Genomic DNA, 24,224 nt, shown 5'->3' with positions numbered 1-24,224 from the left:
AACTAATGATCTGATGGGGGTTAAAGGTGTAAAGCAAGATTCCCATAGAATCTTAAATATTCATAACAACGTGTTTGGTGATATTGCAGAACTGGGGAACAAAGTAAATGGCCACTGTTTGGGGAAATCGGCTAAACAAATTGTGGCATGTGAGCATAATAGGAAACTATTCCCCATAAGAAACAACACATCAGGAGAAATCAGAGAAGCATAGGAAGACAAATGAACAGATACAGGGTAGAAAACAATATATGCAAGGACAATAGCAGAAAGAATTCCCAAATGAGCATGTCAATTTAGTGACCAAGCTTTGGCCCAGAGAAAAGTTGAGAATATTCATTTCCTGTTCATCTTTGCAGAGATGGGTGACTATGGGTATAGAACATTACATATGCTGGCAGTCATGTTTAATGTGTTGATTAGTTTTGCTTAACTGATTTCCTCCCCCCCACTTAAAAAAAAACAACTCTGAACAAGGGGGTGATTTACTTGTTGGGGAAAGGGGAAGATATAATCAGAAATTGAAGTTAAATAAAAATAAAATTGAAAAATAAGATAAAAAAAGTTAGTCACTACATAGTCATGAATTGATCATAAACTCTTTGCCCCTCCCTCCTCTTCAGCCTTTAAACTCTCTAGGTTAAAAAATTACAGTGAAGTGGGGAAGAGGGTGATTACCATAGCAAATAATCCAATGTGATCAATCAATGCCACTGGTAATAGTTTATGAAAACATTTAATAAATCACAAAATGCTATATAAACGTATGATCTTATTGTTCTGATAAGTCATCGGATAATTTGTGAGTCATCCAAAGGGCAAATAAGAGGCACATGAGCAGGCTGTGACACATTATCCTTCAAGAATTGTGCAAGACACACACACACACATATATAACTGAGAGATAAATGACAAGAAAGGAGATAGGGTGGTCGGGGGTCATTTCATCTCCAACCTCTGTCCCTTTGCATGGCCTGTGCCTGCCTCACTACTAAAAAGGACTCCCCCTTCCACCTCCATCTAGAAAAGCATCCTTAGTTTAACTCTGAAACTTGGCTCAAGAACTATTGATTACATGAAGCTATTCCTCTTTTCCCCAGGTAGTCATGACTTCCCCACTCCCTATCACTTTATATTGTTTTTCTATTTCTTTATATAGCCACGTGTCTTCCTGGATGACTTTAAGCTTCTGGAGGGAAGGAAATAGCTCAATTTTATATTTGTACTTCCAGCTCCTTGCACAATTCATCAAACACAAAGTAAGTGTTCAATAAATGCTAATTTATTGATTCTGGAAGCAGTTTGAAGGGCACATTTGGGAGAAGAAAGAATAAAGGTGGAAAGAAACATAAGGAGATAGAGATTTTTGAGGGCAAGGGCTTTTATTTTTGTCTTTATATTCTCGGTGCTATGCCTATGGTAGGATTTAATAAATCCTTGTTGCTTAAGTATGGTGACAAGTTTGAAGCATAACAACTGTAAGTTCCATTATTATCCTTCATTCTCAAAGAAGACCATGACATCAGGGAGGTGATGCCATGACAAGCATGTGAATTGGATTTGGAGGGGGGGGGCTGGGCTAAGTCTTCACTTTGTCCCCCAGAGCCATCTGGGTCCTGTGGCCAGATATGAATCAGGATGACTGGAGATGGCCCTGGATGGGAGGCAATCAGGGGTAAGTTCCCCAAGGTCACACAACTAGATTTGAACTCAGGTCCTCCTGATTTCAGGGCTGGCACTCTACCTGCCCCCTCTCCCACATATATGCCTTAGTCACCTGGGAACACTCTGCCTGGGAGGATTTATAGGAGCAGATGAGCAGTAGTCACCTTGGATGCAAAGATATGGATGGACTGCCCTCTCCATCTCTGGAAAGTATCCTGGCATTATTAATGAGATTGTAGCTGCTGTGAACTAGCAGAGCACCAACACAGCTTCTCTTCAGAAGAGTTGTGGGTCATTAGCACCCTGGGCAATCACAATGACTTGAGGCTGTCATCCGAGGACCACTCTAGCTAAGGTTCAAACTCTCAGCCCCTGGTAGAACGCTGAGAGGTTATGTTCTGGGCCAGAGGAGCAGAGGTCACAGGTGGAAAGGCTTCTGAGAGGTTACCTATCCCCTCTCCCACATATGAAGGAACTGAAGCAGAGAAATCACTTGACTTGCTCAATGTCAAAGAAGTGATGGCAAGGTTGGGATTTGAACTCAGGTCTTCCATGAATCTCTGATCTGCTTATTTACTATATGTTATATAGGTTCAATGCATGAGATCTCTAAATTTCTTTCTTCCTATTTAACGTGGAATGATATCTCCTTGCTAGTCAATATAATTCCTGCATTCACTAATGGCTCCCCACCATCACCTAATGACAGACAGACAGCCCATGTGCCAGACAGCCTGGCATATGCAGGGTGCTCTCTTTTTCAAGTTGAATATTTCATGCTCTTTGGTGATCTCAAAAGGGACAGACTGTAAAAAGGGAATTGTATAGCAGTTGGAGGCAGGGTGGAAATTCTCTGAGGTTCACAAATATTAACTGCTTAGGATCACCTAGTAAGCATGAGGTGGTGAACAGAGCCCTGGACCCATAATCAAATTCCAACTTAGATATTTAGTAGTGAGCTGTGTGGCCAAAGTCTAGCCATATATTTCAGTTTCCTCGTGTATAAAATGGGGGAACTGTACTTGAGGGTTCCTAAGGTTCCTCTCAGTTCTAAATCCATTTGTCAGAATTTGAACTCTGATCTTCTCCCTCTAAAATCCAGTTGTCCTCCTATACTAACCTGCCTAGGTTGACCCCAAGGTAATCATGATCTCTAGTTAACTTCCCCCACTTTCCCTTTGGCTATTAGTAAAATTGACTAGAAAAGCAAAGAACCAATAATTGAGATCGTGATGACAATTGGAATTCCTAAACAGATGGAAAGTGGGAGCTAATGAGAAATGAGTCAAATTTCTATTATTAGTATTAATAAAGTATTCAAATTTGTACAGATACTAAAGATGGGATCCAGACCTTCATCCTTTGGTTGGAAAAATGAGGAACTATGGATGTGGGGCTGCTAGATGGTGCAGTGAGTAGGGGGACAAGAAGATCTGAGTTCAAATCTGGCCTCAGACACTTACTAGCTGTGTGAAATTGGATAAGTCACTCAACTCTATTTGCCTCACCATCATGGCCATCTCTAGTCATCCTGATTAATACAGAAGAGAAAGTGAGGGTGGAGACTTAGCACAACTTCCCAACCCAACCCAACTCACCTGCATGTCATGGCATCATCTCCCTGATGTCATGGTCCTCTTTGAAAAGGACAAATATCATCAATCATCATCATCATCATCATCATCATCATCATCCATAGTCAATATGTTGGTTGGCTTTGCTAAATTGGTCTTGCCCCTCCCCCCTGAAAGAAGGAAAAGTTCCTTGGGAAGGGGAAGAGAAAAGGGATGTTCAAACATGAATGTGATGGAAAAGCAGAACATCACCATAAGACATTAAAAGAAGGATTAAAACAGACCGCCTCTCAACATGACTCTAAAATACTGAGAGGGCCTTGGATTTAGGCACTTCATGGAACAAATGAATGAAGTCATGAGTACAGAGAGAAAAGCAAGTCAGTCTCCATTCTCATTCTTATAGAGGAGACAACATACATGGAAGGCTTCAACTACAAATCAGACAGAAATGCCTCATGGTCCTTCGGACATAGCAGCAAAGAAGATAGATACCCCACCTCTCCTTTAATACCATTTCCACTGATAAAATTGTATTAGCTTTTGAATTCACTGGACTGTTATCGATATTGCTAATGTCCCTGCTCAACAGACAAGGATAAGGACACTTGTGCTAAAGTCTTTCTGGTGTAGAATAAGGGATGCACTTCCATCATTATGTAAAGACGGCACAACACATTCAATGTGCTGTCAGTGTGCGGCTCCACTGTATCACATGGGATTTCACCAGGTTGTAATATAATCTAGATCACTCTTTCCCAACCCGGGCAGTCATGGATCTCTGGAAGACCAAGGAGTTATCTGGAGGGCAAGAGGTCCTCGACTCCAGGAGTGGAACTGGAACCAAGATTGAAACTTTGACCATTTCAGTCAGATTTCCAGTCTTGGATATTTGCAAAACAATCCTAGCTGCTATCTCTTTAAATCAATCCATATGGATCATGTGAGATAATCCCTGCCCTTTTGGAGCTTACATTCTACTAGTATGAAGTGATTCATTGTCATAACTCATATGTTCAGTAGAGCGAATAAATAGTATGTCTCATACACACACACACACACACACACATATATATATACACATACACATATACAGTACTATTTTTGAACTATATCTAGATCCAGGGCCATCTGCAGTCATCCTGATTCCTATCTGGCCACTGGATCCAGATGGCTCTGGAAGAGAAGGTGAGGCTGGGGACTAGTGCCCCCTCACTCAAATCCAATGTCATGGCATCACCTCCCTGAAATCTTGGTCTTCTTTGAGAAAGAAGGACAATCATCATAGATCCTATTGTAATGAATAAAATATAAATTCACTCAAAAACAATATTAAGTTCATGGTATCTTTTCTCAGATCTACAGTTAAAACAGTATAACTGGTATCCCCTGGGGAACTGTGCCATTTTAGGACATTAAAGAAGGAATCCTCCAAAAGTATTGGGAACGACTAGGATTACATCATTTCAGGAGAATGGAAGGGCATGCTTCTTCTTCTTCCCCTTGTCTGACTGACTCTCTCCCTCCCCCTTAGTCCACATGTGTTCTTTTTCAACTTCAGTCAAACTGCATTCTTACAGAAGAGATTATACCCAGGACCCTAGCAGGGATGCAGCAGGTACTTTCTATGAAAACATGACCATCTGCAGGATTCTGGCATTAAAAGAAGGACCTGGGAGCTCTGGTGACTAATCACTGTCCAGCTGAGATTTCCTGGCTGACAAGGTTCCTGGACTGTCTACTGGAAGTTCAAAGGGGATTGTTCATCTGCATTCTTATGGGAGGGGGAGGATGAGCCACATTTAGACCCAGAGAGCTCTGAATGATCTTTATCTACAAAGGAGAGAAAGCAAAATACAAGCAAAGGGAACCAACACATCTCCATCAGCCTCACTCAGTAGGCATGCACCAACTCCCCATGAACCAACTGTGAAGGATCTGCAGAGTGGATGACCTTCCTTTCTCTTTTTCAAGGTCTCTTTTTCAGCAATGCATGCTCAGGAGCACCTGGAAGATGACTTCATGGTACCGTGAAAAAAACACAATACTTGGAGTCAGAAGACCTGGGTTCCAAACTCAGTTTGTCTACTTTTCTAGTTTTGTGACCTTGAGCAAGAATTTTCTTTGTGCTGTGGCTTCATCTAAAAATGGATGAATGTTGAAGTAGGGGGTGGAGGGGTAGAAGTGGCAGGGCTGACTTAAAGATCGTCTAAGTCCTTTGCATCTAGGGGTTCTAGTACCAGAAAGCGCACTTTATCTAGAACACTTTTTCAAGCTCTATCCTGTGACCCTATCAGCCTTACTTTGCTTTATATAGGGACCATCTTCCTTTTACCCTACAATCCACATAGATTTTGAACAGCTTTATGGAAGGAACTATAGCTATATACATATATATATATATATATAATATATATATTTGATAGATATTTGATAGATAGATATGTATGTATGTATGCATGTGTGCATATGTATTTTACATACACATGTACATATCTGTCTCTCTACTTTTAGCCCCTTTAGAAGGATTTGGTAGGCCACTCCAGTATCTTGGGCATGAAGACCCCAAATGGGATGAAGAGTCAGACACAGCTGATACACCTGAACAACACACAGTCCTGGACTTAGCCCTCCCCATTAGACAATACACTCCAAGTGGGCAGAGGCTGTCTTTTGTCTTTCTTTGTATCCCACTGTGCTTAGCACAATACCCAGTATACAGTAGTCAATTAATGTTTGTTGATTTGACTTAAAATTATTTGTTGAAATAAGTTGAAGCACTGAGGACAATTTCTTGAATGTGCATTAAAAATGTGAGTTAAGCTGAATTGTAAATGAATTAATGAGGGTCCTACTTACAGATCTATGGTTAAAGATAAGATTAATTGGTGGTTTTAAGTAACAGTCCGTAATCCCTCCTGCCTAGGACAAATGATTTTTTTCTAATTTACAAGTATGCCTAAATCTCCAGAGCAAGCAATACTCTCCTTCTTGCTGATATCTAATAATCACAATCTTGAGTTTTTCCTATTTCTACTTTCTTTGTCTTTTGTTGGGTATTTAGTAGCATTCCTCGAAACTTTGTCCTAGGCAGGTTTTGGATTGCAGGCCCACTGCAGAGACTTCAGCCCCTTCCTCAGTTTCAAACCCATTGACCACAGGCATGTGGTCACACCTTCAAATGGTGAGTTCCAAGCAACTATATATCAGATACACGGAAATTTGACATTACTTCCTGTTTTGTTTTTACTGTGGTTATAGGCTCAGTTCAGTAAAATCGGTAATGTTTGCTTGCTTCAGTGATGATAAATGTATCTTATGGTAAACACTGCTAGCATATGAGTTTACATTATGAATATATAATAATAAGAATAAAATCTAATTTCAGTAGCATTCTGAAGCTTTACAAAGTACTTTCCTCATAGGTAGCACCTGTATTATCTGCATGATCTCCATCTGGTAGAAAAGGAAACTGAGCCCCCCCCCCAAATGGTTTAAGATAGACATAGGAAGCGAGCCTATGATTTCCTTGGCATAGAGAACAGACTCCATCCGATGAAGGTTGGCAGTTCTTTGCAACTGAGACTCTCGAAAATTGACCAGGATCCTAAGAAATTGTCCATTTTACAGGTGGTTTCATGGAATGAACAGAGTCAGCCTTGAAGCCAGGAAGATCTGGGTTCAAGAAGTGTCTCTGAGACATGTTGGATCTGAGATCCTGCACAAGTCACCATTTAGTGAGTGGTGTGGTCCAGGCAATTTTGTGAGACTAGAAGTCATAGAGAAGGTGTTGACCTGCTCTGGGAGAAGTAGTTTTTCCCGGGCCTTACCACATTCTCCCTGACTCTCAGGACTTTTTTCTCTGCCCTGAACTCAGGTGGGTACCTTCTCCTCCCTTCCCCTTTCAGTTTCCTTTTATGGAACTTCCCATATCCATTAAAAGGTAAACTCCCCAAGGGCTTGCCTACATAGCCCCAGCATTTTTAAGGCATGTTGGCTTGTTGACTATATATAGAATCTACCAACTATCTCATATCAGGGTTGTACTGTGGTGGCCCAGCTCTGTTGACACCAGCTTTGTTAATAATAGCAATAATCGACGAGGCCTGTCAAAAGCTCTTTGTATAGAGTATGGCATCTGTACTTCAACAGGAAGCTGGGAGACAAATATGTACTTTATTTTTAACTAGACTTATGATTTAATCAATATAGGCACCTCCCTCTAACAGTACGGATCAGCACCTGCTCAACATTTAGAATCAGAGGTGGAAGGGCACTTAGGACGTCAACCTTCTCCTTATACCAATAAGGAAACTGAGTCCCAGGGGGATAGCTTGGCCAAATCACAAAAATGCTAAGTGTCATAGGAAGGAATTACAAATGGAAGGGTTTTCCATGATCCGGAGCTTAAAGAATCATTTCCATTATGGAAAAGAAAGGGTCTCACCCCTTTCTTAAAGTCTGAAACAGCATTTTCTGGCCCATAAGGATAAAGAGAAAGGAAGCAGAATTAGTTATCTGTAGGACCCCAGCAGAGACGGAAGGCGCAAGGCCAGGATGCCATTGTTCCTATTAGAAGGAAATTCTCCCACTTATCCGAGAGGCCCTGCCATGAGATGGCCGGGACAGCAAGGTCTAAAAGGCCAAGCGTCTTCCTTAGCCAAACAGTTCAGGGAACAATAGGCTCAAGGGAAGTCAGGACACCTCTGCCATTGGACTTCCCCACCCGGAAACCCAGGTTATAATAAAGGGCCTCCTGCTTCCTCTTCCTCAATGATCTTGGGGCAGTTCCAACCAGGTTCTGCGAATGGCATTCCAAAAAAATAAAATAAATAAAATAAAATAAAATAAATGCCAGATTGGGACTGCTGGGGAGTTTTTCTATTTTTAAAGTATTTTGTTTAAACCCAGTTACCTCTTAGAAATAAAACACTGCCAAGGGAAGGATATTAAAGAGTGCTTGCAGGCTTTGAAGTCGGAAAGCATGGGTCAACTCCCAGATGGACAAGTCACTTACTGGTTGTTAAGTTCTCCATTTTATAGCAAGCAAATTCTCACTCCCTGTTCCCCCATGCCTCTCAGTTATCTTGAGCCAAGACAACCTGGCCTTGCAACTGCTCCCCAACTTTGTCACCATCCAATTCGGCAGCCTTTCTGGTCCTTCTCCTCTATTCATCCCTTCTGCTGACGCTCAGCAATCCCCACCCATAATTACCAATGATCTTCTCATCTTGAAATTCTTCTTCTTGTCTCCTCTCCTTCTTGCCCTCATGGAAGCTAGACTCCCTCCAGATGATGGTGCATTCCTGACCAAGTCCACTGGGCTAGCACAGGTGGCTCCTTCTATCTGGGGCTTCCTGACTCACTGGTAGTCCATGGACTTCAGGTTTCTGTTACTTCCAGACCATCTCTTGGTCACCAGCTTATATTTGGTAATGTAAGGGACCTTGATGGCTATTAATTACAAAAGCCTCATTTTTACAGATCAAGAAACTGAGTTGGCTCAAAGTCACCTAGGCAGTTTAGAAGAAGTCTTCTTCAGCAAATCTACCATTCCCCTTTCTTTCCTGGTGAGATGAGGTCCTATTCTTCTCTGCTGAAGAAACGTGTTTCTTGTGCCTCAGGAATCTGTGGTTTTGTTCATGGGGGTTCTTTATTGCTACTTTGCAATGCCTCCTTCTTTGAGAGCCATCATCTAGAAGAGGAGAAAACAATTCTTCAACCTGGAGCCATAACAAGATTTTGATCTTACAGGAGCCTAAGTTAGAGCTGGAGGGACTACAGATTCCATGGAGACCTATCTCCTCATAAGACAAGTGAGGAAACTGAGACCCAGAGAGGAAGGGGACTTGGGCTTGATGGTTTTATATAATAATAATAATAATAGTAATAGCCAACATTTATATAGCAATTACTGTGTTTTAGGCACTGTTCAAAATGTTTTACAATTATATCATTTTGTATTATTTTTACAGAATGTGTATATGTACCATACTCACACACATACATACACATACACAGAGAGAAAGAGACAGATAGGATCAATCATACTAGATCCATCCATCCAACTATCCAGTCATCCATCCATTCATCCATTCGTCTATCAGTCTTTCAGTCTATACAGCTTTCTTGTCCATTCATCTGCCCATCTATCTACTTATCTAATCTGCTTCCAATGAACTATATATCCCTCCTCACCCACACCTATCCACCTATCAACCAGTCAGCTTTGGGAAGTTTACTGCAAGATGGGATTGTTTCCATGTATTATATTGATATTCTCAGTGCATGGTACAAACCTAATCATATAGAAGGTCTTTAACAAAACCTTATAGATCAACTGCTTGGCTATAGTCACAGAAGTAGCAAATAGAAGAAACTGGATTTGAAGCCAGGCTTATCTCCAGATCCAGTATCTTCCCCTCTTTTTTCTCCTATGCCTTCCTTCTTCCATCATGCTCTCTCTTTTTTTAGTTTTTTCCCCTTGAGGCAAAATTTTACAAATTTCCTCAATCCCTTCTCACATGACCTTCTTAGGAGACCCCTCCTCATTCTCTTTATTATCCATCTGACATGGCTGTCAACTTAAAATATGGGGCCCAGAACACAGAATGATGGGATTATCACCTCTGTCTCTTGGCTATGCAGCCTGACTACATGAGCTTTTTTTAGCTGCTGGATTTTAGAGGGCCTGTTGCTAATTAACCACCCCTTTCCTTCACTAAGAAGTAAGGGGCCTCTTCCTCTAGTGAAGGGGATTCAAAAGCCAAATTAGATCTTGAATTGTGAGCCCATGCAATACTACATAGCTAGGAATTCCCAAGGGCAGGACCTGATCAGCTCTCATTCATTCATTCATTCAAAAAGTATAAAGATGCAGAGGAGAAAACAGCCCAAGTCCCTAGGGCTAGCCAACTTCCTTAGTCGACAACAACTTCTAACTTTCTTTAGAAGAATTAAACTACTTTAAGAGGACTAAATCTCTAAGGTTAAATCCTGGCCTAGGGTGGCAAGCAGGATTTACCCAAAGAGAACTGATTATGGAATTCAAAGAACTGGAGTCAAAACTCACTGATTTTAGGTTATTATCAATCAGCATTTCTGGAGGAGCTACTATGTGTCACAACCTTGAGTAGGTACTTGGGATTCAGATATAAGGAATGGAAGGATCCCAAACACGAAAGGAGCTCGTGTTCTAATGAGGGAGACAATAAAGATCCATCCATCCATCCATCCGTCCATCCATCCATCCATCCCTCATTCTGTGTCCTTCTTTCTTGTCTGTCTGTCTATCCATCTGCCCATCTATCTACCTAATCTGTTTCAACTATCTATGTATCCCTTCTCTCCTCCATTCACCCATCAAATCTATGTAAACACATCTCATCTATGTATAGATCCATCTATTTATCTATTCATCTGCCCATCTATTTTTCTATCTAATCTATGTAATTATCTACCATCCCTCCATCTGTCCAGTCATTCATCTATTCATCTTTTTATCTCTTTCTATCTTTTTTTTAGGTTTTTTGCAAGGCAAATGAGGTTAAGTGACTTACCCAAGGCCACACAGCTGGGTAATTATTAAGTGTCTGAGGCTGGATTTGAACTCAGTTACTCCTGACTCCAGGGCTGGTGCTCTATCCACTGCACCACTTAGCCACCCCTCATCTTTCTATCTTAATATGCAGAAGATAAAGGAAATAAATGCAAAAATATATAAAGTACATGCAAAAATATATAAAGTACTTAAATACAAGATTTTTATCTGAGAGGAAGAACTGGATCCTTCTCCTGTGACAATGACCTAAAGAAGCTTGGAAGCACCATGATATAGTATCAGAAGAGAGAGAGGTCTCAAAGGTACTTACGAATTGGGGAGTTTGACAAGATGTACTCTGTGAATGTGATGGGGAGATCATTGGAGCCAGAGTCATGAGTCCCGACTAGAAATCATGTCTTTCACTCCTAGTAGCTGAGTGAACAAAGATAAATTCCATTAACTTCTCTGAGCCTCAGTTTTCTCATCTGTATAAGGGAGAAAACTTGTACCACAATCCTTGCTGGAAACTTGGGACCTTTAAAACCTTAACATGCAAATAATGCAATGAATAGACCACCAGCTCCGGAGGAGGACCTGAGTTCAAACCTGGCCTCAGACACTTAATAAATGCCTGGTTGTATGATCTTAGACAAGTCACTTAACCCCATTGCCTAAATAAAAATTTAAAAAACCTTAACATGCTTTAATTATTTAAGTCTTTTTAGACAATTGTTAAATTAAGTGAAGACTATCATTAATTAATGTTGTTCTTACAATGTAGTCAGCCCACATTCAGACCTGAGGCAGCTGGTGAGCTCCCTGTCAGGACAGCCCCCATTGGCTAAAGCCACCTCGAGTCTTGGGTGATTCATTAACATTAGTTCTGTCACATGCCCCTGACCTTCTACTGGGTGTTCCAAAGGTCTTCCTCCAACACACAATTCATATACTTCTTTGTTCTCTGGGCTGTTCCGGAGTGAAAGCTAATGTGGCCTGAGAAGATAAACTCACTTCCCTTTCTCACTGTTTCTCCTCTGCTGTGAAGCATGATGGGCAACTCACTGCAAAATACTGGTGGCAGTCTCTTAGCCATGCAGCGTGATATAAGGAGAACAATGCCCTACTTGGAGGCAGCAGGGTCTGGTGCCACTCCTACCCCTGCCCCTTGATGGCTGGGTGAGCAGGAACAAGCTACTTTAATCATTTCTCCTCTGTAAAAGGAAACAATGAATCTCAGGGTCTCAATCTGGTGATGATTTTTTATTTTTTGAAGAAAAAGACCATGACATCAGGAAGTTGATGCCATGGCCAGCATGTGAATTGGATTTGAGTGAGGGGGGGTTGTGTTAAGTCACAAGTCTTACTTTCTCCCCAGAGCCATCTGGGTCCAGTGGTCAGATATGGATCAGGATGACTGGAAATGGCTCTGGATGTAAGGTAATCAGGGTTAAGGGACTTGCCCAAGGTCACACTGGCATGAATGTGGTAGGGACCAAAGGAGATAACATAAAGTACTCTCTAAACCCCTAAGTAAGATATGACTGTCAGTTCTCCTATTTTTTCTTATTATCCAAAGACAGCCTGCCAAGATGGCTCCTGAGTTGGCCTCAGAATCAGGAAGATGTGGGTTCAATTTCCACCTCTGACCCCAAACAACATATTTCACTTCTCAGTGCCCCAGTAGATCGCTAAGATTATAAGTGGCAGAGCAGATGCTAATCTACCTTAATAAATAAAGTTTCCTAACTTCAAAAACAAACTCAAAAACATTTTTTGAGAAAAAATAAGACAAAAAATATTCTTTAAAAAATAAAATGGGGGCAGCTAGGTGGCGCAGTGGATAGAGCACCAGCCCTGGAGTCAGGAGTATCTGAGTTCAAATTCAGCCTCAGACACTTAATAATTATCTAGCTGTGTGGCCTTGGGCAAGCCACTTAACCCCATTTGCCTTGCAAAATCCTAAAAAAATAAAAAATAAGCAAAAATAAAATGAAGTTTTCTTAGCTAGGAGATCCCAGCATTCCTGAAAGGATAGGTCTGCTAAAAAACAAAACCTCACTATCCTCACCATCATAGCTTCATCTTTCTTCAAAGCCTCCCCACTCTGGAACAAAAAAGGCTTCTCTAGAGCTCTAGCCTTCCAGAAGGGCAGTGTGTAAATCTTTCTAAGAGACCCTGCCTTTTTCTATTGGCTCATTCCACCAACAAGCATTTAAAGATCAACTATTGTGTGAGTCAGTGATTGTGTGGATTGCTGGGAACCCAGATACAGTGAATGAGAAACCCCTCCTAAAAAGGAGTTGGCATTCATTCTCAGAGGGAAAACAGGTCCACAGACAGGGGAATGGACTGGTCCATAGACAGTTTCATAGACAATTCAATAGATATGTCCATGGACAAGATCATAGACTGCTCCATAGACTGCTCCATAGACTGGTCCATGGACACTTATATAGACAAAACCAAAGACTGGTCCATAGACAGAACCATGGACGGGCTAATAGACAGTTCCATAGACAGGTCTTTAGACAGGACCACAGACAGGTCCATAGATGGGTCCATGTAGAATAACTCGGGAATAAATGCAAGAGAGTTAATGACAAGGCAGTGGGGGAGGGGAGGGCACCCCCACCTTTGAGAGAGTTGCTATTGAATTACTGTAGTTCTGCTTTGTTTAAAGGGAGCTTGGCCGAGCAGGTCTAAAGAGCTTGGGTCCATCCACCTAGGCTAGGCAGGTGTTCCATGGTCTTTGACTAAGCTGCCCCCTGCTGGTGAGATAAGGAGTGCCTGCACTAATGTGGGTGATCACCCACCATTTCTGGGCAGAGCTTGACCCGGTTTTCACTTTCATTCACTCTGCACCCAGTCTTACAGAGCCACTTTAATCACTTGTCTGAGAGTCAAAGATATACTGTGCAGACATGTAAATAGGAGGAATTTTAAGAAGGAATTTAAAAAAAAATTTAAGTACTTTCTGTGTATCCGCTACTGATAGGCAGCCCCAACAGGGGAAGACAACGATGGGAAGGCGAGCTCAAGTGGGGACTCTCACAGAAGCATGCTTTGGAGATGGTCAGTCAGTGGCCTGGTGCCCTGGTTCTGGGTAAGATAAAATGAAATCTCCCTAGTGGACCCTGGGATTTGAGGGGCTGGGCTTCAAGATCAGGTGAAAGGAGGAGAAGGACCCCAAGCACAGCTTGGAGATTCTCAGAAGAAACATGGGATCACAGATTTAGAGCTAGAAGGAACCCCTAGGTCATTGAGTTCAAGCCCTTTATTTTAAAGATGCAGAAACTGAGGCCCAGAAAGTCAAGTCCTTCACCCAAGTTTACTAGGTATCAGATTGGGGATTGGAGTCCGGATCCTCAAGTTCCTAAGGCCCTTCATTTTCTTTCCAGGACTGTGCTGAGATAGATCTATTCTCACCAAGGTGAATGAAGATCTTTTCCCTTCATTTTTTTGAAGAAGATCCTGACATCAGGGAGGTGATGCCATGACAAGCACAAGAATTGAACTTAAGTGAGAGGAAGGCTGTGCTAAGTCACCAGTCTCATTTTCTCCTCAGAGTCATCTGGCTGCAGTGGTCAGATAGGAATCAGGAGGACTGGAGATGACCCTGGATGGGAAACAATCAGAATTAAGTGACTTGCCCAAGGTCACACAGCTAGTAAGTGTCCGAGCTCGGATTTGAACTCAGGTCCTCCTGACTTCAGGGCCAGTGCTCTATCCATCACAACATCTAGCTGGCCTCATCAAGGTTTACTTTGGGAAGAGCACCAAATCTGTAGTCAGAAGTCCTCAGTCAGGTGCTTAACCTTTCTAGGTCTCAGTTTCCTCATCAGTCATATGAGGGATTGGAGCAGATGACCCTCTGAGGTCCTCTCCAGCCCTAGATCTAAGACACCCTATAACTTTGCAGGCCCCTGATATAGGATGTACTTTCCTCAGAGGACCAGGCCTACAAACCACTATCTGATCCAAGCCACAGGTGTTGAAGGGCTGCAACTATACTGTGTATCAGCTAGGGGGATGGACCAAATTCATTTTTGTTCAGTAGACTCCGTTTATTGGGCATTGAGGGTGCTGCTCCAGTGATGGAAGTTCTGGCTGGCTGGCCTGTGTGATCCCCTGGCTCACCTCCCCAACAGCTCAGATGATGGCTGTCCCCTTGGGGCTCAAATCTCACTCTCCTCCAGTTGGGAGAGGGCCAAGACACAGAGATAGACTACACAGATGGAGGCTGATGAAGGCCTAAGAAAATTACTTTTATGTTTTCCAAGGTGAAGAGATTCTCAACAGCACAGGCAGTTTTAGAAGATGGACAAACAATGACAGGGGCTACACATGTCCTGGCTCTCCCTTGTCCTGTGATTTTGACAATCAAACAAACATTTATTAGCAAAACACAGAAAAACTGAAAACAGTCTCTGCCTTCAAGAAGCTTCCATTTTTTTTAGGATTTTGCAAGGCAAATAGGGTTAAGTGGCTTGCCCAAGGCCACACAGCTAGGTAATTATTAGGTGTCTTAGGTCTGACTTGAACCCAGGTACTCCTAACTCCAAGGCTGGTGCTCTATCGACTGTACCATCTAGCCGCCCAAGAAGCTTCCATTCTAATAGAGGACATGAATAGACAAACGATATAAAATACATAAAAGGGAGATGGGAGAAGCAGCAGGAGTGAGCAGAGAGGAAGACTCCAGGTGGGAGAAGGCACCCAAAAGAGATGAATGCTGCAGAGACATTCAGAAAGAAGAGAAAGACTGGGAAAAGGCCAAGATTTGGCAACCCTATTGGGTATCACAATAGGAAGGAAAGGAGGCTGGCTGTTGAGGCAAATCAGAAATAGGGATCGGCAAGCTGTGAGCAGAGGTAAGGAAGGGATTTGAACCAAAAGATCCTAAGTTCAGAGGGGACCTTGTAGACCACTGAATTTGGTTCCCTTGAAGCAAGGTGCTGGTGTAGAGGTGAACTGGCTCACCTAGGGATCAACCTTGGAAGAGAGGAGAGTAAAGTCAGGGAAGGTGATGCCAATAGTCTGGGAAAGGGTTAGAGAGACCGGAGTCACAAGGACAGAGAAGGAGCTTTGGGGTAATGAGCCATGGGGCAGGAGTCAGGGAGGGGGGGTAGATAGAATGATAAAAGATTGGGATCAGGTAAAGGAATTTCCAAATACTCAAACACCAGACTGGAACAATTCTGGGTAATGGAAAATCAAAAGTATGACCATTCTGGTTTGTCCAACTCTCAGAGCTCAGGGAAAGGTTCCTTCTGTCTCTCAGTACCCCCAACTTGGGTCAGGGGAGCAGGTTTCTTATGCTAGCTCTGCCCCTTCTTCCCAAGTAATCTTGGACAAATCATTTCCCTTCTCTTGGGCCTCAGTTTCTTCATCTGTAAAATAAAGGAGTTAGATTAGATGGTTTCTCTAAACTTAGGGTCCCAAAGGAAAGAAACTCCTTTACTAAGATGCCACCAAAGTGGTTTATAGTTTCCTGGAACACTAACAAGCTAATTAGCTTATCTAGCTTGTGTCAGAGGGGAACTTGACCCTAAGTCTTCAGACTTCTAGGCAGTCACTCTATGAACTCAGGATGGTGCTGGGGATCAGACAGGCAGTAAAAATATCTGCAGAGGGGAGATAGAGGGTCTTATACATGGGCATACATGATAAAGGGGCAGTGAGATGGTGAAGGGCATGGAGTGTTGGCCTATGAATCAGAAAGACTCATCTTCCTGAGTTCAAATCTAGCCTCACACACATATCAGCTGTATGACCTTGGACAAGCCACTTAACCTTGTTTGTCTCAGTTTCCTCATCTGTAAAATGAAGTGGAGAAGGAAATGGCAAACCACTCCAGTATCTTTGCCAAGAAAACCCCAATTTGGGTCATGAAGAGCCAGGTAATGTACAAGGAACAGCTGAAGGAATAAGGGTTCACAAAGTGATAGAATAAATGTGGGCTTTTTCCTGTCTGTGTTCACTATTTTTAAGGGGGGGTGAGGATGCAGAAACATCTCATGTTCAGATGTTGGGAAGGGACCCTTAGAAAGCCTCTCCTCCAATCCTCTCACTCCCATCTGAAGTAACTGAGGTCTGGGATGAAGAAAAGATGTGATCAGGGACACACAGCTGGTGAGTGGACCTAGATGCCACTCTCTCTTCCCTCCCGTGTGGCTGTGAGGATGAAACAATGCCTTGGCTCTGCCAAGTACAAAGTTTATAGAAAAGACGGTTTTTATTTTTGTCATCCTCAACCCACAAAGGGGAGAGGAGAAGGTAGGGCTATATTTAGAGATGGAGATGATGTAAAAAAAAAGTCAATTAAAAACTTGAAACAGCAACAAGCACCGTTCAGGGTTTCCAGGTTTCCAAGCACCTTGAAGATATAGATATAAAAAATGAAATAATTCTTATTCAGTGAGCTCACATTCTAGCAGGGGGCAATACACACACACACACACACACACACACACACACATATACACACATACACATACACAAAATGACTCTGAAGGAAGAAAAAGCAGGAGAAGGGAATAGGAGATGGTCCCAGGTAAAGTGTCTTAAGAAATTCAGGAAGCCACCCTTCCCCCTGGGATATCAACAAGGAAGGTTTCCTAGTAGAAGTGGCATCTCTGTTAGGCTCTGACAGAACAGGGGGTCTGTAAATGACTGTGGGAGAGAAGTGGGGGTGAACAGGGCAAGGGTGCATTCCAAATAAAGGGAGGGGTGCACCATCCATGAAGGAAGTCATCCTATGTCCAGATATCCCAAGGTTAAGCAACATGTCTTCAAGGAAGGAGGCGTGCATCGAGAATGCAGTTTTCTTATCTGTAAAATAGTGCCATCCCCTGGGGGTCCGAGTCCTAGAGAAAATTCCACTGTGTGTCAACTCAAATGTACAACTGAAATAGGCCACAGAGCAACTTCCAAGGGTAAGCCTGAAGAGGAAAGGACAGGCCGGGGAGCAAGGGGGAGTTAGTTACACCAGGGTGATGAGGGGGAAGGGGTGACGATGAAGCAGAGCCCGGGACACTCACTCTGCCTCCTGGGCCTCAAACAGGTCTCATGATCCGAAGCATTTCACTAGGCTGCTGGTAGAGGGGTCTCCTCATGGAGGAATTCAGCAACATGGCTTTCATGGCACCATTCCCAGAGATGCTGGGTTATGCTGGGCATCTCCCAGAGCATTTCAAGCAAAGTGGACTCAGAAACCCACCTCTTCTAAGGAGAGTCCATTTAGACCAGGGCTAGGAAACCTTTTATTTTCTGTCAAAGGTCAATTTGGAGGTTTATAACATGATCTGTGGGCCATGTAAAATTATTATCTTACTTGATCAAACATTTAATTAATTCATCCCTAAAAAGCTCCTAGATATATTGAAATTTCAGTTCTGCCTGCCTTTGCCTTGGCAGCGCCAAACTAAATGATTTTCTTGGCCTTATACAGTCCTTGAGGTTGGACATTCCCCACGCCTGATTTAAACAAGAGGCACAACCACTGGGGAGGAATGCTTCTCCAGCTCCAAAGTGATTCCATCCATGAGGAGATATATTAGCTCAGAATAAACTGCAGCTGATTCCCTGGAAGGAAAATGCAGTGACAAATTCTTCTACCCTTTGGAGAAACTGAGTTATTACCCACAATGCACTAGAGTATAAATTAACTACTAACAATAAAATGCTATATACACTTGGCAGTTACAGTATGACCTCACAAATAAAAAAGGGATATACTTATTATGAATTAGAAAAAAAAGTCTAAATAATAGAAATTTTTTAAAAGATCATTTTTACTCACTTCCACACAAAGTAAAAGGACTTAGGTTAACCAAGTGTGGTTGAGAACTAAATTAAATTTAATAAATATTTATTTTATATAATAAATTTATTTTATTTATTTATATAATAAATAAATATTTAATGCTTTCTAATGTTTCAAGCACCAGGGAAACAAAGTTAAAAACAACTAATCCCTGTCCTCAAGGGGTTTCTAATCTACTGTCCCTGTGATGCACTGGTCACAGCAGTGGGGCAACAGGCAGTGGGTCCCCTTTTCTACTCTGGCTCTGCCTGATAGCTTACCATCTAGCCTTGCTATAGTGGAAAGAATGAAAACTAGACTTAGAAGAATATAAAGCTAAGATTCTGGAACAGTGAAGAATCATCCCTAACATTTACATATTGTTTTAAGATCTGCAAATGTTCTCTTTCTATGCATCCTTGCCTCTTTGAATCCTCTCATCGATCTTGTAGGGGACATCTTTCTTGGGTCCAGGATACAGGTGGGGAAACTGCCTCAGCCAACACAGATCTAAAGGTGTTCTCTGAAACCACAGTCTGAGAGAGTTGGTCCAGGGGATTAAAAGCCTAAGTGACCAGTCTCAGATTTCAAAGTCATTCTGGGTCAGAAGAAGGACTTGAAATTAGGGAGCCCTGATTCCTAGCTGCCATTCTATCCATTATACCAGAGTTTCCAAAATAGAATCCTGTGATACTAACTCATAAGGAACCCTCTAAGGGCAGTCCATTAACTTAATTTGAAAATGTGGTATTATCTAGGTTTCATTGTATTTTTATGTTTTGTTAAATATTTGCCAATGCATTTTAATCTAGTTTCAACTCCATTGTGGGTAGGTGTTTGACCTCTCTGTACCACATATGTGTGAGTTACATATTACAGGTATTATGATTCCCATTTACCAGATAAAGAAACTGATGCTCAGAGAGGATAGGTAACTTTCCCAAACATATAGAAATTAAGAAAAATCAGCTTGGGATAAAGGTTCCATTGGAGAACTTTCCTGATCTGACAATAGAGATCCACTGAAGATTTCTATCACTTTCCTTTATCCCCCTAGCATGATGATCAATAAATCACTGAATGAACCAATGAGAGAATGAATAAATTGGAAAAAAGATAATTGGGTTAACAGGTCTCAAAATTTGAGGCCCCATTGGTTCCAATTCCACCTTTTGAGGAAACCTGTTCTGATTACCCCAACTCCAAAGTCCTCCCCCTGAGATGATTGTCTACCTGCTCTGTACAAGCCAATTAATTCCTTATTGTCTCTCCCATTTGAATGGGGTTTTTTTTAGGTTTTTGCAGGGCAAATGGGCTTAAGTGGCTTGCCCAAGGCCACACAGCTAGGTAATTATTAAGTGTCTGAGACCGGATTTGAACCCAGGTACTCCTGACTCCAGGGCCGGTGCTTTATCCACTATGTCACCTAGCTGCCCTCTCCCATTTGAATGTAAAGTACTTGAGGGTACAGACTGATTTTTTCTTGGTAGCCCCTCAAGATGAGCTTGGTGAACATTTAATAAATGCTTAGTAACAGACTGATATCTACACGCAGCAGAGGATAATGGTCAGGGCTCTCAGAAGCCATCCAGTCCAACCCATGCCATAGCAGAAATGCCCTTTAGAATATCTTCAGCAAGTCATTGCCTAGCTTCTCTCTGAAGGTGTCCAGTGATGGGAACTCCAGTTGTTGCATATATTAAATCAAAATCAGTCCTTTGAATCTTCCACTCATTGCTTCAAGTACTGCCCAAAGGTGCCACCATGATGCTGCTGCTGCTGCTGATGATGATGATGAACATTTAAGTGTGCTGAATACCTTACAAATATTATCTAATTTGATCCCCACAACAAGCCTAGGAAGGAGAGCAAATCCCATCCATTTTTCACGATTCTGCCCTTGAGATCCTTGTCCTGTTACGCTTGTTTCCTTTGGGAGGGAAAAAGAGGAGGGATGAGCTGATCCCTAGAGGGGAGGTTAACAGATTACAGGATTTGGAATGGGAAAGAACCTTTTAGATAACCTAAAAGAAGCCAGTGGTACAGTGGACAGGGTGCTGAATTCTGAGTCAGAAGCCCTGGGTTCAAATCCCAGATCTTCCATTTACCAACTGAAGAACCTTGGGCAACTAATTTAACATGACCAAACCTCAGTTTCCTCATCTGTAAACTGAGTGAGATGGACTGGATAAGCTATAAGATCTCTTTCATCTCTAAATCAATGCACCTAGGATCTAATCCAACATTCTGATGTTATTAGTGAGAACACTGAAACCCAGGAAGATATGAATGTAAAGATGTATTTTACAAGCACACTCTCAAGGTCTCTCCTGACAGAAGATGCTAGCCCAGGAGACATGGCTGGCCCTCCTCAGAGTGGATGCTGTGTTCTATGAACAAGGAAGCATGGAAGCAGCTTAAAGGAAATGTGAGATACATAAATAAGTATAGAGTAACCACCCCAAGTGATGGCCCGACCTGTTGCTAGCACATTCTGAGCTTTATCGGTCTGATCTGGCAGTTGGACACATTATGATTTGTCTCTAACATAGTGATGTCATTTTGATCCTCCTTGAGAATGAAGGGCAAGAGAACCAATCAACAGGTATATTAGTGTGTTGTTTTCCCTATTAGACTGTGTGCTCTTTGAGAACAGGTACTGTTTTTCATTTGTTTTTTTTTTTAATATTCCTTGTATCCTCAATACTTAGCACATAGTTTTTTATGTTTTTAATATTTTAATTTTTTCCTACATGCAGAATAATTCTCCCTTCCTCCCACATGGGGATGATTCAGGGGAAAGATGAAGAGAATTTTGAATATAACAGAAAGAATTTGGGTGGAGATGTAAATTGACTTGAAGTAGAGAATTATGATTGAAACAGAAACAACTGTAATCATAAGAGCTGCTTGGGGGGAGACCCCCCCCCCAGTTCTTGATTTGTATCCTGATCTCCTTAGGCTTTACCCTCTACCTAATTCCGGGTCTAGTATAGGGAAAGGGAGCTGACCTTTGGCCCTCTGAGTGAGAGACAAGACATAAAAACCTGGGTTGGACCCTGCCCCTCAAGGCCACAGTCTTCTTTGACCATGGCCCAGCCAACACTGCTTGGCTGTTCTTCTCTCTCTCTCTCTCTCTCCCCCTCCCTCCCTCACCCTCACCCTTCCTCTGTCTTGTAACCTTTTTAATGCATTTTTGTTTTATTTCCAACCATGTTTTCCCTAGTCTGAATAGTGATTCCTCATAGGCAGAAACAAACCCAAGTAGCCCAGAAGCTACAGGGATGGCTTACCATGTGTTTGTTGACTGACAGGCTCTCAAACCCAGGCTGCCTGTACTTAGACCAAGTTGAGTGAGGGAGGCAAGAGAGATGTGTATTTGTATAGGCTCTGTACCACCCTTGCAGGACCTGCATAAAATTTGAGAATGAGCTTGCAAAGCCCCACCAGGTCCTGGAACCCATCAGTTCGCATGGCCAGATGATGAACAGGAGACAGCTCTCAATAAAAAATTGGAGCAATTTAAGGAAGTGATGCCCCATGAAAATTTAAACCACCATCATGTTCAGAACCACATTGAACAAATGCCATTTGTGACTTCCCCAGGGACCCAACTTATCTCCTTCCTGCTCATAGCTTTTCCATAAGATGTGAATCATGAAAAAAAACCCATTTCATGGGCTACTGCATAGGTTTGCAAAATCTTTTCATGGACATGATCTCCTTTGATCCTCAGTGAAAGAACCCAATGAGGTAGACACGGTAGCTCTAATGCTGCATTTTATAGGAGAAGAGAGATATAGAATGGTATAATCACACAAGATCCAGTTAGTGATTGCAAGGATCAAGTTGGGATTATAATACAGACATTACAAGTCCATCAAATCAATCAAATCTTATCTGAATCTCATCTTAGACAAGTGACTTGCCCTTTGTCCATTTTCTCTTCTGAAAAATCATTTCTAAAGTCCCTTCCAGCTCTAATATTTCTGGAGATTTTGAAGCCATAGATGTCAAAACAGCATAAACCCAGGGATGGAGACTGGAACTATAATTTCTCTGTGAAAGGGGACCCCCTTAGTGAGGAAGCCAGGTTGAAATTTCCCTCTAACTTAGAAGTTTCAAGAAGTGAACAGATAGGCAAGTCAAGAAGGAGCATCATCTTGGGAGCAGGACACTCACTGGGACTCCCAGTCTTGATTAAGACCTTATCATGTGCCAGACTGCCTATTAATATAAGCAAGAAGCTTACATTCTAATGGGAAAATAATACACAAAAGGGAGATGCAAAGGGATTGGAGTTGGGGTGGGTTTTTTGTCCTTTGTTTTCAAAGAGGATGGATGACCTCATGGGGTGATGATTTGATTCATTTGTGAATTGAAATTAAGAGAGGCAGAGTTGCACAAAGTCTTCCAGAGTCACAGAAGGTCAGTGGCAGGATAAAAATTATGAGAACTGCTGGCCCAGGTTGCAGTAGAGGACCTTGGCATCTTCCATGCCCGATCAAGATCTAAGGGCACCACAAGGTCTGTTTTAGCTGCCTTCGTGCCTTTGGAACAAATTGTTCTCAACCATCCATTCCACTGGGAGAGGTCTTTTTATGTTTGAAGAAGACACCCCCTAACCTGTGGGTTACCCTTGAGCTGATTTAACCTGTCTGCCAACACAGTTTACTGAGGTCTGGCCATTGCATGTGCTACAGTTTCTTGAAGTCAAAGGTGAGAGTTGGGTGAAAGATGGTAATGATGATGATGATGTTTGTCCTTCATTTTTGAAGATGACCATGACATCAGGGAGGTGATGCCATGACAAGCACATGAATTGTATTTGAAGGAGGTGCACTATGCTTAGTCACCAGTCTCACTTTCTCCTCCAGAGCTATCTGGGCTCAGTGGCTAGATATGAATTAGGATGACTGAAGATGACCCTGGATGAGACAATCAGAGTTAAGTGACTTGTCCAAGGCCACACAGCTAGTAAGCATCAAGTGTCTAAGGCTGGATTCAAATACCTGTCCTCCTGACTATAAGGTCAGTACTCTAATCACTATACCACCTAGCTGCCTTAAGGTGAAAGGTGGACATCAAAAGTGGATGAACAGCTCTGAAAAGCATTCAGCAAATCCTCACAACAGAGGTGCTAGTCTTCCCTGAACACCCATATACCCCATTAACCTATTCAGAAACCTGGTCTCCAAGTCAGAAGCCGAAGATGATGGGGCAGGGTGTCAAATGTTGTAGAATGTGTCAAAGGTTGTAGGCCTTGGCTCTGTGACTGGTTCTCTGTTCATCATAGCATCACAGAAATAAAAAAAACATTTTAGAGACAATTTAGCCTCTTCCTTCTAAAGAACAGGCAATATATCAAGCTTTAAAAGAGCTAGGATTCAGAGAAAGAACTGTGGAGTTTAAACAAAGATCAAAGATTACTGCCTCCAATTTAAAAAAAAAAAGTTGTCTTATGTACTACATAATTTTACTATCTCTAATATTTTATTTCTTCTTCAAGGATATGTTTTCTCTCTCGACACGTTCAATTTTGATCAATACATAGCATGGACACAATGGAAGGATTATCAGATTGCCTTCTGTGGGGGGGAGGGGGAGGAAAAGGAGAGTGTAGGAAAAAGTGTAAAAA

At 42.2% G+C, this 24,224-nt stretch overlaps 1 protein-coding gene across 3 annotated transcripts in view; it reads right to left on the bottom strand.

The window, feature by feature from the left end:
* PRR5L (proline rich 5 like) overlaps window positions 1–24,224 on the bottom strand; it is a 143,057-nt gene that overhangs the window by 107,375 nt on the left and 11,458 nt on the right. For 2 of the 3 annotated variants that reach the window (XM_074230487.1, XM_074230486.1), the window contains exons 2-3: window positions 11,111–11,214; window positions 8,455–8,934 (exon numbers count right to left, since the gene is read on the bottom strand). In XM_074230487.1, the coding sequence (XP_074086588.1) occupies window positions 8,455–8,511 (57 nt within the window). In that variant the 5' untranslated portion in view covers window positions 8,512–8,934; window positions 11,111–11,214. The remainder of the gene's footprint in view (window positions 1–8,454; window positions 8,935–11,110; window positions 11,215–24,224) is intronic. The other variant, XM_074230488.1, reaches the window with a different exon arrangement.

Source organism: Macrotis lagotis, chromosome 3 (genome assembly GCF_037893015.1).
Source record: "Macrotis lagotis isolate mMagLag1 chromosome 3, bilby.v1.9.chrom.fasta, whole genome shotgun sequence".
Classification (NCBI taxonomy): Eukaryota; Metazoa; Chordata; class Mammalia; order Peramelemorphia; family Peramelidae; genus Macrotis; species Macrotis lagotis.
This window is presented reverse-complemented; position numbering and strand designations above follow the sequence as displayed.